This window comes from Bos grunniens, chromosome 16 (genome assembly GCF_055505025.1).
Source record: "Bos grunniens cultivar Pamir isolate PY7600 chromosome 16, Bosgru_T2T1.0, whole genome shotgun sequence".
Lineage (NCBI taxonomy): Eukaryota > Metazoa > Chordata > Mammalia > Artiodactyla > Bovidae > Bos > Bos grunniens.
Window position 1 is genome coordinate 26,007,332 of NC_141180.1, and position 18,254 is coordinate 26,025,585.

Consider the following 18,254-nt stretch of genomic DNA (forward strand, 5'->3'; position numbering starts at 1 on the left):
ATGTGTCAAAATGTCCTTGACACAGTGATGGAGAAGATTGACGATAGATGAAATCATCTCGTTGTGGTGGTGTTATCCTCGGTGCCCTGATTAGTGTGGCACAGGAAGGAGAGAGTAGAATTTCATTGTCATAGAATAACTCTCTTCAAAGTAAACTACAAGTTGATTAATAACTGATTCATTTGTTTAAATTTATACTGTATTTGATTTTATTGATTAGATCTGGCATAAAAAAATCACATTGGGTATCACAGAATTTGGGATGCATTTGTCCTATGAAGAATGGGTGATATTGTTTCTTCAAATCAAGGACCAAAAGCCAATGACAAATAGGAGTTAAGGAGAAAAAGGGGGAGTGAGAAACTCCATGGAAAATAAAGGAGAGGCAGAAAAAGAGAAAATAGAAAAGGATGAATGAAAAAGTCAGAGAGGAGACAAGGCAGTTGAAAAGGGTTAGAGCTGAGGAAAGAAAACCAGAGTATATATTAAAAAACCATATAGGAGGAAGTTCTGTCTACATGGTCAATGACTATTTCAGCCATTACACCAGGCAAAGAAAATCAGTTAAAACAGTTATGTGTATAGACACAACTTGAGCATTAAGAAATGCAAGTTTCCCTGGGAACACTTAAGCTTCTTCTGGATTGGGGGTGGGCATAATGTTTGTAGCCAATCAGAATGAAAGTAAGTTGGGAAGCAACCAATAGGAATTAGGTATGGAAATAGCTTTCAATTTGATATCAGTTGGCAGTATTGTCCCTGGCAAACAGATGCAGAGCTGAGCAGTTTTTATAATTTTCAGTGCCTTCACCTTGGTTTCAACTCTGAACCTGCTTAGCCTTGGCTGAAGGTATTGCTGGTTTTAAAAGTTTGGAGAACTTGATTTGGGAGCAAGGCTGTCCTGACAAGTTGAGTAGAGGCTGTGAAGGTGTGGAGGATGTGAGGTGCTGCTGGAGGGACAGGTTTCAAGATACAGTGTTTTGAATCCCATTTCTGGGCTATCGTCCACTTCACGTCAGAATCACTGTGACTTTCAGACCCAACAGATGCAAAGCAAAGATCCAGATATTATTGGGGATACTTCAGGAACCTCTAGGAATTTTAGGTTAAGGCTAGCTGCAAGGGAGAGAAAAAGAGAATGAGTCCTCAGGACATTCACATCTATTTATGCAGACTAGGTTCCACACAAGGGCAGCAGCTTGAGGGGGTGGGTTGGGTCCTGGGGTTGAAATCTAGCCTGTTATTCACGTGCTAAGCTGTGTGCCCTATTGTTAGCAAGGGGGAACTTTTTCTAATTCATTCAAAGCTACCATGTGATCAGACCTCAACTTTTGTCTTTTTCCTTTGTTTTTAGGTTATTCACATTCTTCTGCACCCCCATCCTTAACCAATAGGATTCAACTTTGACCTGTTTCCCACTTGTCATTTTGGAGTTGGAGGGGCCTGAGAGATTAAAAAGGGGCAAGAAATGGCAATAGTAGAAGAAAATTCTAGAATGATTTGTACTCCCAGAGAAAGAATTCTCCCTCAAAGAGTTCATCCAGTATTTATGGAGAGCCTGTTATGTGCCACACGCTCTGTGCATAGCCTTAAGAGAAATTAATAGTTGGCCCTGACCCTCAAGAAACTCACTGTTCCATGGGGAAGACAAACATTACCATATTGTACAATAAATGGTACATGCAAAAATCGATACCATCTCTCCCCGATACATGTGTAGCAGTATCAGGAAGAAACACAAACGCTGCTATTAATGTTCCCATAGAACGTTCTTGGAGCAGAGGTGGAACAGGAGGTATTAATTTGTACCTTGTGGGCTCAGATCTGAGTGTAGTATAATCTTAGGTAGAAAGAATGTGGATGGATTGGATCCTGGCCAGTCACATGGTCTTCTTTTTTGTGTATCATAACAGGTTAGTCTGTACTAGTGAAAGTGTCAACAGTAAATCTCATCCAGGTTCATCAACTGGGACTGATAAAACAATGTCAAAAACTAATGTGTCCTTCTGGGTACAAAAAGAAGGTAACAGACCTGATTTACTCTGTGGAAGGGCCGCTGACTACACTGTTGGGAAGGGACATTTCCTGATTCTTGTATGGTCCACGCTTGTTTTGGGAGGTAGGTGGTTGTTTTTACATCTTATCTTTCCTCTGACCTCTGAATCTTTCTGCAGAAAGTGATCACAATTACAACAAAAGAAGAAAACCAATGAAATTATAAGATGTGAGTGAATGATATCAATCTTGTTTCATTTATTTATAAGTCTGATCTCTACTATGCTCCTTCATTCATTCATGACATTTGCTGAGCATAGCAGTGTGGAGAATATGAAAGTTCTTAGCCTCAAGGAGGCTTTTCGTGTGGGAGACAGACAGACACATAATTGCAATGCAGTGTCATTATTATAACTTTAAAGGTATAGTCCAGAATCTCTGGTAACAAAGGAGAGGGAGAGCTTTACACTGCCTGGCTTCCTTCTTGCCTGCCAGGCCTGCTGCTGCTGCTAAATGGATTCAGTCGTGTCCGACTCTGTGTGACCCCAGGGATGGCAGCCCACTAGGCTCCTCCGTCCCTGGGATTCTCCAGGCAAGAACACTGGAGTGGGTTGCCATTTCCTTCTCCAGTGCCTGAAAGTGAAAAGTGAAAGTGAAGTTGCTCAGTTGTGTCTGACTCCTAGCGACCCCATGGACTGCAGCCTACCAGGCTCCTCCATCCATGGGATTTTCCAGGCAAGAGTACTGGAGTGGGTTGCCATTGCCTTCTCCAGCCTGCCAGGCCTAACTTGACCTAAATATCTGGGATGAGGGGAGGGCAAATAGAACCCAGATACATGGTTCACAATTTGCTTAGTTAACATCATCCTTTTGTCCATTCTACTATGACTTTTGATGTGCTTTTTCTTTAGGGAAGATGTACCATTCCACCGACTGGGGGGGGGGGGAATTAGGAAAAGTTTTACCTATAAGGTCTCTTACACAATGATAAAGTATTCAATAGGCATGAAGAATGATATTCATGCAGATAAAATAACATATTAAAAAACACAGATGCTTTATTCCATAATTCAACACTAGTGATTAGAGAACATTTTCTAGTTCCCTTAAAAATTTTTTTCATTTGGGCAAAATGTCAGCTGGTTTAAAATGCTTTCTGGAACAAAAGTGAGTTTTAGTTGCTCAGTCATGTCAAACTCTTTGCCACTCCATGGTCTGTCTGTCCATGGAATTCTCCAGGCAAGAATACTAGAGTGGGTTGCCATTCCCTTCTCTAGGGGATCTTCCCATCTCAGGGGTTGAACCTGGGTCTCGTGTATTCCAGGCACATTCTTTACCAGGGAAACTGGTACAAAGACTACAAAGAAGCAACAAAGCAAACACCCATGAAGAACTTCAATTTTACTCCCATTAGGGAGTGAAATTGCTTTCTCTGGGGTCTTTAAAATGCTCATCATCAACCTTGGTCCCTTTTGGTACAATAAAGTGCTGCTGACCATGAATCTCACTAGCTTTAGATCTTTTATGATTACATAGAGACAGGTGCTCCAAGCAGTAAAGGGCATTGCAGAAATTGCTTGAGAAACATTTCTTTGGCTAACCTTATGCATAAGTGTGCAAAAATATTTACTGATTTGTCATGACCTGTAGGTGAAAGGCAAGAAATACAGACTCTGAGAGGCAAATGAGTCTCACCTTAGGCATAAGTTAACTGGATTGTAATCTATATAGTGCCTCTGGAAGTGATGAGCTGAATAATCTTAGAGTAGGAAGTTTTAGGGGCTTCCCAGGTAGTGCTGGAGACATGGGTTTGATCCCTGGGTTGGGAAGATCCCCTGGAGGAGAGCATGGCAACCTACTCCAGTATTCTTGCCTGGAGAATCCCATGGATGGAAGAGCCTGGTGGGATACAGTCCATGGGGTTGCACAGAGTTGGACATAACTGAAATGACTTAGCACGCATGCACGGAGGGAGTTTTAAGGCAAGAAGATTCATATAAACAGAATAGCTAGTGTCCTTTAACACTTAATTGGTAAAGGAAGTTTTCCCTATGATTAGATTTCATTTAAAAGTATTTCTGGTGTTTAAGAAAACTACAGAATATATGTTACTATAGCTTAGGATGAGTAGTGATTAACATGTAGTAAGACATTGCAAGATGGCAAAGTAGGAGGACGTGTGTTCATCATCTCCTGCGATAACTCCAAAATTACAACTCACTGCTGAACAACCATTGGCAGGAGAATGTTTGACCCCACCAAAAAAAGATACCCCATGTCCAAGGGCAAAGGAGAGCCCCAGCAAAATGGTAGGAGGGGTGAAATCGCACTTAGAATCAAACCCCATACCTGCCAGAGATGCTTGGAGGGCTCAAAGAAAACATTCTGCATACCAGGAGATGCCACAGAGACTGAGCCAGACCTGCCTTTGAGTGTTTGAGTGTCTCATGTGGAGGTGTAGGTCAGCAGTGGCCTGCCGCAGGGGCAGAGGCTCTGGGGTGCAGCAGACCTGGGTATGGCATAAGCCCTCTTGGAGGAGGTCGCCATTAACCACACCACAGCGCTGAAGGAACTTAGAAAGGACTGGGGAAACAGACCCTTGGAGGGTACAAACAAAACCTTGTATGCACCAGGACCCAGGAGAAAGGAGCAGTGACCCCACAAGAGACCCAGACTTGCCCGTGAGTGTTCAGGAGTCTCTGGCAGAGGCTTGGGTCAGTGGTAGCCTGCTGCAGGGTCAGGGGCACTGAGTGTGGCATTGTGTGCATGGGACCTTTTGAAGGAGGTCCCCATTATCTTCATTACCTCCACCATAGTTTGGCCTCAGGTCAAACAACAGGGAGGGAACACAGCCCCACCCATCAACAGAAAATTGGATTAAAGATTTATGGAGCATGGCCCCACTCAATAGAACAGACCCAGTTTCTACCTCAGTCAGTCTCTGCCATCAGGAAGCTTCCATAAGTCTCTTATTCTTATCCAAGAGGGCAGACAGAATGAAAACCATAATCACAGACAACTAATCAAGCTGATCACATGGACCACAGCCTTGTCTAAGTCAATGAAACTATGAGCCATGCCGTGTAGGGCCATCCAAGACACATGGGTCATGGTGGAGAGTTCTGACAAAATGTGGTCCACTGGAGAAGGGAAGGGCAAACCACTTCAATATTCTTGCCTTGAGAACCTCATGAACAGTCAGTCAGTTCAGTCGTGTCTGACTCTTTGCAACCCCATGAATCGCAGCACGCCAGGCCTCCCTGTCCATCACCAGCTTCCAGAGTTCCCTCAAATTCAAGTCCATCGAGTTGGTGATGCCATCCAGCCATCTGATCCTCTGTCGTCCCGTTTTCTTCCTGCCCCCAATCCCTCAAAAGGCAAAAAGATAGGACACTAAAAGATGAACTCCCCTGGTCGGTAGGTGCCCAATGTGCTACTGGAGATCAGTGGAGAAATAACTCCAGAAAGAATGAAGAGATGGAGCTAAAGCAAAAACAACACCCAGTTGTGGATGTGACTGGTGATGGAAGTAAAGTCCAGTGCTGTAAAGAGCAATATTGCTTCGGAACCTGGAATGTTAAGTCCATGAACCAAGGCAAATTGGAAGTGGTCAAATAGGAGATGGCAAGAGTGAATATCGACATTTTAGGAATCAGTGAACCAAAATGGACTGGAATGGGTGAATTTAACTCAGATGACCATTGTATCTACTACTGTGTGCAAGAATCCCTTAGAAGAAATGGAGTAGCAGTCATAGTCAGCAAGAGTCTGAAATGCAGTACCTGCATGCAATCTCAAAAATGACAGAATGATCTCTGTTCATTTCCAAGGCAAACCATTCAATATCACAGTAATCCAAGTCTATGCCCCACCAGTAATGTTGAAGAAGCTGAAGTTGAGTGGTGCTATGAAGACCTACAAGACCTTCTAGAACTAACACCCCAAAAAGATGTCCTTTTCATTATAGGGGACTGGAATGCGAAAGTAGGAAGTCAGGAGATGTCTGGAGTAACAGGCAAATTTGGCCTTGGAGTACAAAATGAAGTAGGTCAAAGGCTAATAGAGTTTTGCCAAGAGAATGCAATGGTCATAGCAAACACCCTCTTCCTACAACACAAGAGAAGACTTATACATGGACATCACCAGATGGTCAATACTGAAATCAGATTAATTATATTCTTTGCAGCCAAAGATGGAGAAGCTCTATACATTCAGCAAAAACAAGACTGGGAGCTGACTGTGGCTCAGATTGTGAAGTCTTTATTGCCAAAGAAAGAAAGTGAAGTTGCTCAGTTGTGTCCAACTCTCTGCGACCCCATGGACTGTAGCCTACCAGGCTCCTCCGTCTATGGGATTCTCCAGGCAAAAGTACTGGAGTGGGTTGCCATTTCCTTCTCCAGGGGATCTTCCCAACCCTGGGATTGAATCCAGGTCTGCATTGCAGGCAGATGCTTTGCCATCTAAGCCACCAGGAAAGCCCAATTCAGACTTAAATTGAAGAAAGTAGGGAAAACCACTAGACCCTTCAGGTATGACTTCAGTCAGTTCCCTTACAATTATATAGTGGAAGTGAGAAATAGATTTAAGGGATTAGATCTGATACAGTGCCTGAAGAACAATGGATGGGGGTTTGTGACATTGTACAGGATGCAGTGATCAAGACCATCCCCAAGAAAAACAGATATGCAAAAAGGCCAAATGGTTGTCTGAGGAGGCCTTACAAATAGCTGAGAAAAGAGAAGTGAAAGGTAAAGGAGAAAAGGAGAGATATTCCCATTTGAATACAGAGTTCAAAGAATAGCAAGGAAAGATAAGAAAGCCTTCTTTAGTGATCAATACAAAGAACTAGAGGAAAACAACAGAATGGGAAAGACTAGAGATCTCTTCAAGAAAATTAGAGATACCAAGGGAACATTTCATGCACAGATGGGCACAATAAAGGACAGAAATGGTATGGACCTAACAGAAGCAGAAGATATTAAGAAGAGGTAGCGAGAATAAACAGAATAACTGCACATAAAAGATCTTCATGACCCAGATAACCACAATGGTGTGATTACTCACCTTGAGCCAGACATCCTCGAATGTGAAATCAAGTGGGCCTTAGAAAGCATCACTAAGAACAAAGCTAGTGGCGGTGATGTAATTCCAGTTGAGCTGTTTCAAATCATAAAAGATGATGCTATTAAAGTGTTGCACTCAGTATGGCAGCAAATTTGGAAAACTCAGCAGTGTCCACAGACTGGAAAAGGTCAGTTTTCATTCCAATCCCAAAGAAAGGCAATGCCAAAGAATGCTCAAACTACCACACAATTGTGCTCATCTCACACACTAGGAAAGTAGTGCTCAAAATTCTCCAAGCCAGGCTTCAACAATACATGAACCTTGAACTCCCACATGTTCAAGCTGGTTTTAGAAAAGGCAGAGGAACCAGAGATCAAATTGCCAACATTCGTTGGATTATTGAAAAAGCAAGAGAGTTCCAGAAAAACATCTACTTCTGCTTTATTGACTGTGCCAAAGCCTTTGACTGTGTGGATCACTACAAACTGTGGAAAATTCTTAAAGAGATGGGAATACCAGACAATCTTACCTGCATCATGATAAATCTGTATGCAGGTCAAGAAGCAAGAGTTAGAACTGGACATGCAAGAGCAGACTGTTTCCAAATAGGAAAAGGAGTACATCAAGGCTGTATATTGTCACTTTGCTTATTTAACTTATATGCAGAGTACATCATGCAAAATGCCAGGCTGGATGAAGTACAAGCTGGAATCAAGATTGCCGGGAGAATATCAATAACTTCAGATATGCAAATGACACCACACTTCTGGCAGAAAGCAAAGAAGAACTAAAGAGCCTCTTGATGAAAGTGAAAGAGGAGAGTGAAAAAGTTGGCTTAAAGCTTAACATTCAGAAAACTAAGATCATGGCATCCGGTCCCATCACTTCACGGCAAATAGATGGGGAAAGAACGGAAACAGTGACTGACTTTATTTTTTGGGCTCCAAAATCACTGCAGATGGTGACTGCAGCCATGAAGTTAAAAGACCCTTGCTCCTTGAAAGAAAAGCTATGATCAACCTAGACAGCATATTAAAAAGCACAGACATTACTTTGCCAACAAAGGTCCATCTAGTCAAGGCTATGGTTTTTCCAGCAGTCATGTATGAATGTGAGAGTTGGACCATAAAGAAGGCTGAGTGTGGAAGAATTGATGCTTTTGAACTGTGGTGTTGGAGAAAACTCTTGAGAGTCCCTTGAACTTCAAGGAGATCCAACCAGTCAACCCTAAAGGAAATCAGTCCTGAAAATTCATTAGAAGGACTGATGCTGAAGCTGAAACTCCAATACTTTGGCCACCTGATGCGAAGAGCTGACTCATTGGAAAAGGCCCTGATGCTGGGAAGGATTGAAGGCGTGAGGAGACGGGGACGACAGAGTATAAGATGGTTGGATGGCATCACCGACTTGATGGACATGAGTTTGAGCAAGCTCTGGGAGTTGGTGATGGACAGGGAAGCCTGGTGTGCTGCAGTCCATGGGGTCGCAAAGAGTCTTATACAACTGAGTGACTAAATGAGTGAGCTGATACTTTGAGGATAGGAAATTTCGTTTTCATAATTTCTCTTCATCAGATCCAGAAGCAAGATACCCAGACAGTGCCACTGGGTAGGCAAATGGGAGGTTGTTGGAACTTTCAAATTTTCCAAATTCACACGAGTGCTGTCTCACTATGTGTGTCTTATACTAAGAGATAGGGTTATATAACCATTGTCAGTTATTCATAATATGACATTCAGAGGACGTTTAAAATCAAACACCTAAAGAGAGATAATAAATTGTTTTTAAATTATACCTTATGTCCAAATAACACTTTTTTTTTTAAAGGACTTCTGAGGGCGTTTTTAAAGAATTCTGAAGTCATTGTCTTGACGATTCTTTCTCTATTTGGATTTTTGATAGGACAACTGGCCTACAATTTTGTTGAGGTAACTTACATACGATAAACTAGAGGATAGACTAAAGATCAAAGACCAAAAACAAGGTCAACTCATGTCCCCATTCCTGAATGAATGGATTTTTTTTAATGTGAATAGCTACTGAGAAAAGTTTATCTGGTATTAAAATTTTTGTAAATGAAAAACCATCCAAGAAAGGAAACATGAATTAGAGAGGCTTAAAATAGTACTTTGAAAGTGAGTAAATCTAATTGCCTTCTTGGATTCTTCACCATCTGCCTTTGGTCCTTGCTCTTGTATCCTTTCTCTGTACATACAATTGGACTCTCTCATGTTATAGTCTTCCACACCTGCAGGGACTCTAGTTACAAAAGGCTCAGTTACTGTCGTGATGAATTATGATTACTCTTTTCTAATTGCACTTACATGATTGCATGTAAGTGCAAAACATGCATCCTACAAAAGATTACTTAGATCTAAGAAAAACTTTGTTAATTTATTGACACAATTTTAAATGTATAGCAGCAGAGTAATGAATAAGCAATTTGAACCCACTCATTTTTTATTAAAAACAAAATGGAGACAGTGCTTGTATCTGTTAAGGATTGTAAAGTTCAGTTCAGTTCAGTCGCTCAGTCGTGTCCGACTCTTGCAACCCCATGGACTGCAGCATTCTAGGCTTCCCTGTCCATCACCAACTCCCAGAGCTTGCTCAAACTCATGTCCATCAAGTCGGTGATGCCATCCAACCATCTTATCCTCTGTCATCCCCGTCTCCTCACACCTTCAATCCTTCCCAGCATCAGGGCCTTTTCCAGTGAGTCAGTGCTTCACACCAGGTGGCCAAAGTATTGGAGTTTCAGCTTCAGCATCAGTCCTTCCAATGAATTTTCAGGACTGATTTCCTTTAGGGTTGACTAGTTGGATCTCCTTGCAGTCCAAGGGACTCTCAAGAGTCTTCTCCAACACCACAGTTCAAAAGCATCAATTCTTCCACACTCAGCCTTCTTTATGGTCCAACTCTCACATTCATACATGACTGATGGCAAAACCATAGCCTTGACTAGACGGACCTTTATTGGCAAAGAAATGTCTGTGCCTTTTAATATGCTGTCTAGGTTGGTGATAACTTTTCGTCCAAGGAGTAAACGTCTTTTAATTTCATGGCTGCAGTCACCATCTGCAGTGATTTTGGAGTCCCCAAAAATAAAGTCTGTCACTGTTTCCATTGTTTCCTCATCTATTTGCCATGAAGTGATGGGACCAGATGCCATGATCTTCATTTTTTGAATGTTGAGTTTTAAGCCAGCTCTTTCATTCTCCTCTTTTGCTTTCAAGAGGCTCTTAAGTTCTTCTTTGCTTTTTGTCAAAAAGATGGTGTCATCTGTGTATCTGAGGTTATTGGTATTTCTCCTGGCGATCTTGATTCCAGCTTGTACTTCATCCAGCCTGGCATTTTGCATGATGTACTCTGCATATAGGTTAAATAAACAGGGTGACAATATACAGCCTTGACATACTCCTTTCCCAATTTGGAACTAATCCATTGTTCCATGTCCGGTTCTAGCTGGACATGGAACAACGGATTAGTTGTTCCATGCTTCTTGTCCTACATACAGGTTTCTGAGGAGACAGGTAAGGTGCTCTGGTGTTCCCATTTCTTTAAGAATTTTCCACAGTTTGTTGTGATCCACACAGTCAAAGGCTTTGACGTAGTCAATAAAGCAGAAGTAGATGTTTTTCTGGAATTCTGTTGCTTTTTTGATGATCCAACAGATGTTGGCAATTTCATCTCTGCTTCCTGTGCCTTTTCTAAATCCAGCTTGAACATCTGAAAGTTCACAGTTCACAGTACTATTGAAGCCTGGCTTGGAGAATTGAGTATTTTGAGCATGTAGGATTGTAAAAGCCTCTTATTATTCTTTGAAACATCACCACTACAACTATCATCTTTTGAGTGTTAACTGTGTGCCAGATTCCCTTTTAAGTTCTTTGGTTTTTAAATTTTAATGATTTATTAACTTACTGTGCATCCTAAATCACTTCGTCGTGTCTCTTTGCAACCCTATGGTCCATAGCTCATCAGGCTCCTCTGTCCATTTGATTCTTCAGGCAAGAAAACTGGAGTGAGTTGCCATGCCCTCCTCCCAGGGTTCAAACCCACATTTCTTTCTCTTTTTTTAATATAAATTTATTTATTTTAATTGGAGGTTAATTACTTTACAATATTGTATTGGTTTTGCCATACATTGGCATGAATCTGCCACGAGTGTACATATGTTCCCCATCCTGAACCCCCTTCCCACCTCCCTCCCCATACCATCACTCTGGGTCATCCCAGTGCACCAGACCCAAGCATCCTGTATCCTGCATCGAACCTAGACTGGCGATTCATTTCATATATAATAATATACATGTTTCAATGCCATTCTCCCAAATCATCCCACCCTCCCTCTCCCACAGAGGCCAACAGACTGTTCTATACATCTGTGTCTCTTTTGCTGTCTCGCATACTAGGTTATCGTTACCATCTTTCTAAATTCCATATATATGCGTTAGTATACTGTATTGGTGTTTTTCTTTCTGGCTTAATTCACTCTGTATAATAGGCTCCAGTTTCTTCTACCTCATTAGAACTGATTCAAATGTATTCTTTTTAATGGCTGAGTAATACTCCATTGTGTATATGTACCACAGCTTTCTTATCCATTCATCTGCTGATGGACATCTAGGTTGCTTCCATGTCCTGGCTATTATAAACAGTGGTGCGATGAACATTGGGGTACACGTGTCTCTTTCAGTTCTGGTTTCCTCAGTGTGTATGCCCAGTAGTGGGATTGCTGGGTCATAAGGCAGTTCTATTTTCAGTTTTTTAAGGAATCTCCACACTGTTCTCCATAGTGGCTGTACTAGTTTGCATTCCCACCAACAGTGTAAGAGGGTTCCCTTTTCTCCACACCCTCTCCAGCATTTATTGCTTGTAGACTTTTGGATCGCAGCCATTCTGACTGGCGTGAAATGGTACCTCATTGTGCAAACCCACATTTCTTAACGTCTCCTTCCTGGCAGGCAGATCCTTTACCACTAGTCCCACCTATGAAACCTGTATTAACTTATTAACTCCTGAGTTAATTAATTTATCCTCAGAGCAATCCAATGAAAGTAGGTACTCTATTTCCATTTTACTGATGAGGAAACTGAGGCACAGAGATGTTAAGTGGTGAAGATTAAACTGTTAATTGGGCCAAAGACTTTTTAGGATATATTTACGGCACTTCAGTCATTGTTTCTGTGTTTTCTATTCATTTGTATATAACCTTCATGATTTGCATCCTATGTATACAATCTATACTATTATCCATATATTATTTTTATCTACTTAATTCACTGAAATATTTTAAAATCCTAAGCAAATGTCTGTGAAATCACAAGTACCCATGCAAAGGTCTTTCTCCCACTCTTACACAAATGAAAATAATTACCTAATGGTCAAATAAAAAAGTACCACCTAAAATCATCTCAGGGGTAACCAGTGATGAAGTACCATTTTTGAAAACACTGATTAGTTACCACAAACAATATTTACGTAGCCTAAAGTCACACATATTTCTGGTGAATAGAGGACTATGCATTTATCTCATGTGGATGGTTAGATCAAGAAATCTACCACAAGACTCCCAGGACTGGCATTGTAGATTATCTTTCATTAGTTACAAATTGGAATATTGTAAAATTCATATTAATTGGCAGATCATCAACCTAATTTCTAATACTTCAAAATGGTAACAAAGTAACTTTTTTTGGCCTTTGTTTATTTAGATGCACCAAGTCGTCTACCCTCTTCTAAGAACATCAAGTTTTTCACTTTATTGTTATTTTTCACCTTTAATTATATTTATGGCTGCTTTGGATGTGGACTTCTATATACTCAAGAATGTGTTTTGGCAGGTAAGAACACATTTTAAGACAAAGTATGGTCCATTATTCCTTACTCATGTTGACAGAGAATCTGTCTAGAGAGATTAATAATTCATCAATCTCACATTAATATTTCACCAATCTCACATTTTTAGTTGATTCTTTTTGCTGTTCAGAATCACTAATTAAAGAGAGTTGAGGGGAGGGAGAAGGAATAAATATTTGCTGATCTGTAAATAAGATTAGTTACTGTGACTAAGGCACTGAGTTAATATCATCTCCATTTCACATATAAGCCGACTATAGTTCAGAGGTCACAAGACTGACCAATGGCAAAGCCTGGGTCCAAACCCACCTCTGACTGCCTCTCAGCTGTGTCTGTAGACTTGTCCATTTTAACTGCTATGGTTGTTTTATTTATGCCTTCCTCTTTTTTTGTTAATCATGCTTGCCAGATTATTTTCCTTTTCAAACAGTTTTATTTTCTTTAATTTTATTCTGTACTTTTTCTAATTTCTTGAGCTAGGTATTAGTTGATTGACTTTTAGCTTCTTTTATTGTTGTTATTTTGTGCATTTAAAGTTTGAAGTTTTCTGCTAATAACTTTTTAGCTTCACCCCACATGTTTAAGTCTTTAGTGTTTTCACTCAGCAATAAAAAAGAAACAGAATATTGATAAGTAGAATATGGAAGAATTTCAGATGTATTATGATAAGAGACGGAGAAGGCAATGGCAACACACTCCTGTATTCTTGCCTGGAAAATCCCATGGATGGAGGAGCCTGGTGGGCTGCAGTCCATGGGGTGGCTACGAGTGGGACATGACTGAGTGACTTCACTTTCACTTTTCACTTTCATGCATTGGAGAAGGAGATGGCAACCCACTCCAGTGTTCTTGCCTGGAGAATCCCAGGGATGGGGGAGCCTGTTGGGCTGCCGTCTATGGGGTTGCACAGAGTCAGACACGACTGAAGTGACCTACCAGCGGCAGCAGCAGCATGATAAGAGAAAGAAACCAGGCTAGAAGGGTACCTGTGGAATAATATAATTCCGTACATAGACCTTCCTTCTAGCAAAGGCAAAACAATACTTTGGAAAACAGATCACTGGTTGCCAGGGAGCAGGATGAGTGAAGAAAGTGGCAGAATGAAGAAATCTTTTAGTGTGTTGGCTCTGTTTTGTTTTTTCATTGTGACCATGTTCACTTGACTACATGCATTTGTCAAAACTCATATAACTATACAGTCAGAGAGTGAATTTTACTGTACATAAGTTAAAGGTAAACTTTTTAAAGATCAAAAGAAATAGATTTGTATTTATCTGTCCCATGTGATTTTGTACTTTTAGTTTATAATGCTTTTCCTTTGCTTTTCCTCATTCTTTTTCCCTTTCTCAGTCAATTGATTCAATTTTCTGTATTTTTAAAAAAATTTTTTTCTTTATTCTTTTTTTTTCCCTTCTGCTGGTTTAAAAGTTTTGCATTCTGTTGCTCTTTTTAAGGCAGGCATTGTTGATTGCCCGTCCCTTTCTTTCTCAATAATGGAGTGACTTACTGTATGTATAGTATGGTAGTGGGCCAAGTGTGAAATAGTGCTACATTTCCTGGCATCCCTGACAGGTGTGGTAGTGTTAGAAACCTATCGGGCAACGAAATGTACACAACAGTTTGCTAACTGTGGATTTTTCCTGAAAGCCCTTAATAAGGGGACCAAGTCAACTGACATGTAGTTTTCATCCATTGTTGCCTGCCTGGAGCCCTGTAGATCATCACTGTGGAAACAAGGAAATGCTTTGTATGGAAGCAAGAAAAATTTGCACTCCATCTTAGAGCATTTTGATGTGGAAAACTATTAATCTTGAATAGCAACAAGAAAGATGGGTGCATTGGTCTTCTTATAGTCAGGTAGAATCATTTGAAATGGATGGTTTCGTGGAGGCAGGTAAACTAGAATACCTTTTAAAGTTATCTTCCTGAGTCATTGTATAAAATATATAGCAAAATCTGATTCTTACATGAATAAATGGAGTCATGCCATGCTTAGGTGTTAAATTTAATACTATATTGTGAATTGGTTTCGCAGGTCTTCTTAACCGGATTAATTAGCTTTGCTACAACATTCATCATAATTGGATATGTGGTTCTGAAATTCAATAAATATTCATGGGATTTGCAGTCTTGCCTCCTCTTTAGCATGGCCCTTGGCATTACAGATCCTATTTATTCTGTGAATTCACTGAAAACTGTTGGTATGTTGGATTTATTTCTCTCTCTTATTTTGAAGATATGAGGATAAATTTCCTTTTGATAATATGCTTGAGTGAATTGTGCATCCAGCAGAGTAGCCATTTTATGCTGTTTTTCTTGGAGATGGAGTATGCAAAGTCAATAAAGCAACCCAGGACCTGGGATAAATGATCTCAAATAATTTTTTTCAAGGAGAAAATGTTATCTTTCTAGAAGGTGATTAAAATTGGTATTCAGCTCCATTCCATTGAATTCTAAGCCACAGGCTAGAGATTTGGCACTATACCTTTGCAGCACTTTTCTAAGTCCTGGGTTCTTCTTGTTAGAAAGGCCTTTATTTTAAAGCAGCTAACTTTGGGCAGGTGAGAGAGGGAGCTTATTTAGAAGAAATGAGGTGAAAGTATACTCTGGCAAATACGTTATTCAGTAAAAGCTTATTCCCAAGAGGGCTAGGGGTTCTGAACTACTTGCCGTATTATTTGGTAAAAGATAATTTCACTCTGAAATATCTGTTGTTATGTTTTATTAACACAGCAGTAAAAAGCACATAACATGGTTAGATGCTGTTATTTCTGATTTTGACTCAGAAATATTTAATTAACCAGTTTTAAGGTTTCAGTTGTATTTAGTGGAAATATATCACCTTATGATTAGGGTGGGACACCTAGCTTCTGGCAGGTGATATCCCCTTCTGTACACATTTATACTTACAGTTGAGGAAACATAAAAGGTTTTGACACTTTTGATGGTGATATAAATTGTTGCCAGATATTTTTCAAAGAGTCTGACCCTATCTTCTTTTTCTCTCTCATTTTTTCCTGTAGGTGCAATATTTTTCTGTCTTTTCTCCATCTGTTTTTCTCTCTAAGCCATTTGTATTTGCCACTTGTTTTATTCACCTCATTATCTTGCTGCTCCCCTTTCTGCAATCTCTTAATTGTAAGAGGCTCTAATAAACTATATTTATTGCAGTTTCTATATTCAAAAATTTTTTCAAAAAGAGAGTAGAAAGTCTTCTGTTTCTTTACAAGAAAACTATTAAAGGTATTTGACTCTTAGTTGATATTTTCTTTATGCCAGTTATACTCAGATGGTACATAGTTCTGGGTTCTATGATGTCTTTACCTTTGTGTGGATTAGATAAGAAGGATCCTCTATCTAATTGTTGTAATACATTATCGTTTTTAAGGAAAAAAATATATTTTTTGCCATGTGCCTAAAATTGCCAGAATAATATACAAAACGGCAGTTCCTACAGTGTGAGTGTTTCTTCATTTGATGTGGTGCTCTGGAGCACTGTGAAATCTGCACAGTCTGAGTCTGAGGTGGACTGACTCACTGAAAAAAATAATGGATGTTCACATACAAGTTAAAAGGAACCTGTCTATTACCTATTTTAAAAGAACGCAAAGGCTCAAACAGTTTTTACTTTAAAATGAATCTGGACTGGGAGCTTGTAAAGGGATAAAATACAAAGTTTTAGTATGATCTCAGTTTAAGTAAAAGGAATTATATGCTTTGAAAAAGCCTTTAACATTCAAATGGTTTTATCTGGGTCATGGAATTACAGATGATTTTCTGTTTTATTATTCCCTTTAAAAAATTTTACAGTGAATTAATAAAGTTAGTTCACATTAAGCCAATAAAAATGTGGGGAGTAATTCTTGTGGTATTTTACTATTAAAAATAACTATACATCAAATTCAAAACTTTATACAATAAACCTTATGCTCTGTTTGCTCCTGGTTGACTTATTGAATCTGAGGGAAGAATTAAAGGATTTCTTCACCAGCTAAATCAAATGTGCCAATAATCTTCAAACCTGTTTAACCAGTATTTTGTGTCTTCTGTCATAGTCAAAATTAATAGCAAGTAGTAGTATAAGATAATTATAATTTACCTTGCCTTTTATTTTCTTTGCTTTCTAAAGAAAGCAAATTAGAATTGGCTACAATAATGAGGCACAAAGAAAAGAAATAAACAGCCCGAATACTGATCCATAATCAGGCACTGAGTTATCAGAAATTCTGTATTATCCTGGTATCTATCCTATCTTTCAGAGGGTTTTTGTAAAGGTAGACAGATTCTTTATAATCTGATATTTCATATACTCAGATCAAACACTGGAAAGCAGAGATCTGCTCTCTTTTCAACTATGCATAGTATCTTAGAAATAGAAATAATGAGAACCCTCAGCTATATATTTTTAATTATTTTGTGTTTCAAAATATCAAAGGGAAAAAAATAGAATCTTCATCAGATCATTTCTGCTTGCATTAAAAAAGTATCATTTAATGTGATCAGTTTGGATTTTAGTGCAATGAAATGTATTTAATAGCTGCTTTTAAAAAACTATGTAGTTGTATAATTCTTTCTATATTATTTTGTATTTACATTAGGCTCCATAATGCACCACTGTGTGTCATATGTTCTTAAATTTGAGTTTATGCTTTTAAGTAAAAGAAGTCCAGGGCTGGCCTGCAATTCCATGAAATCATTGAGGACACTGGATTCCTCTATATAACTCCTGTAGTTAAGATGGAGTAACAGGATCAGGTCTGTGAAGGATGGGTGCTGGAGAAGAGTTGGTTGATGACATGTTTTAAGTTGACCAAGATGAAAAGGGAACATATTTCCCAAGGACAGAAAAGGCTCTGAGGTATATGAGAGGGTAATGATGACAAAATACTAGTTAATATATGTTGAGTGTTGACTATGTGACAATCACCATACTTAGTATTATATACTTTCTTCATTTTTGTGCTCACAGTAGCACTTTTTGGTTAGTACTATGGAAGGCAGAATAACTTAGTGTTTTGGCTAGTAGATGGGGAAGTTATAACCCCACCTCTACCCCTTACCAACTATATACATGTGTGCTAAATCGCTTCAGTCATGTCCAACTCTGTGTAACCCTATGGACTGCAGCCTGCCTGGCTCCTCTGCCCATGGGATTCTCCAGGCAAGAATACTGGAGTGGGTTGCTATGCCCGCTTCCAGGGTATCTTCCCTACCCAGGGATCAAACCCAAGCCTCTTGTGTCCCCTGCGTTGGCAGGAAGGTTCTTTACCACTGGTGTCACCTGGGAAGCCCCTACCAATTCTGTGATCTTGGGCAAATATCCTAAGCTATAT

At 39.7% G+C, this 18,254-nt stretch overlaps 1 protein-coding gene across 1 annotated transcript in view; it reads left to right on the plus strand.

The window, feature by feature from the left end:
* Positions 1–894: 894 nt before the first annotated feature.
* Positions 895–18,254, plus strand: part of SLC9C2 (solute carrier family 9 member C2 (putative)) — a 99,907-nt gene continuing 82,547 nt past the window's right edge. Inside the window, exons 1-4 of the mRNA XM_086343756.1 lie at positions 895–2,119; positions 8,887–8,987; positions 12,777–12,905; positions 14,957–15,122. Of these exons, the coding sequence (XP_086199882.1) occupies positions 1,855–2,119; positions 8,887–8,987; positions 12,777–12,905; positions 14,957–15,122 (661 nt within the window). The 5' untranslated portion in view covers positions 895–1,854. The remainder of the gene's footprint in view (positions 2,120–8,886; positions 8,988–12,776; positions 12,906–14,956; positions 15,123–18,254) is intronic.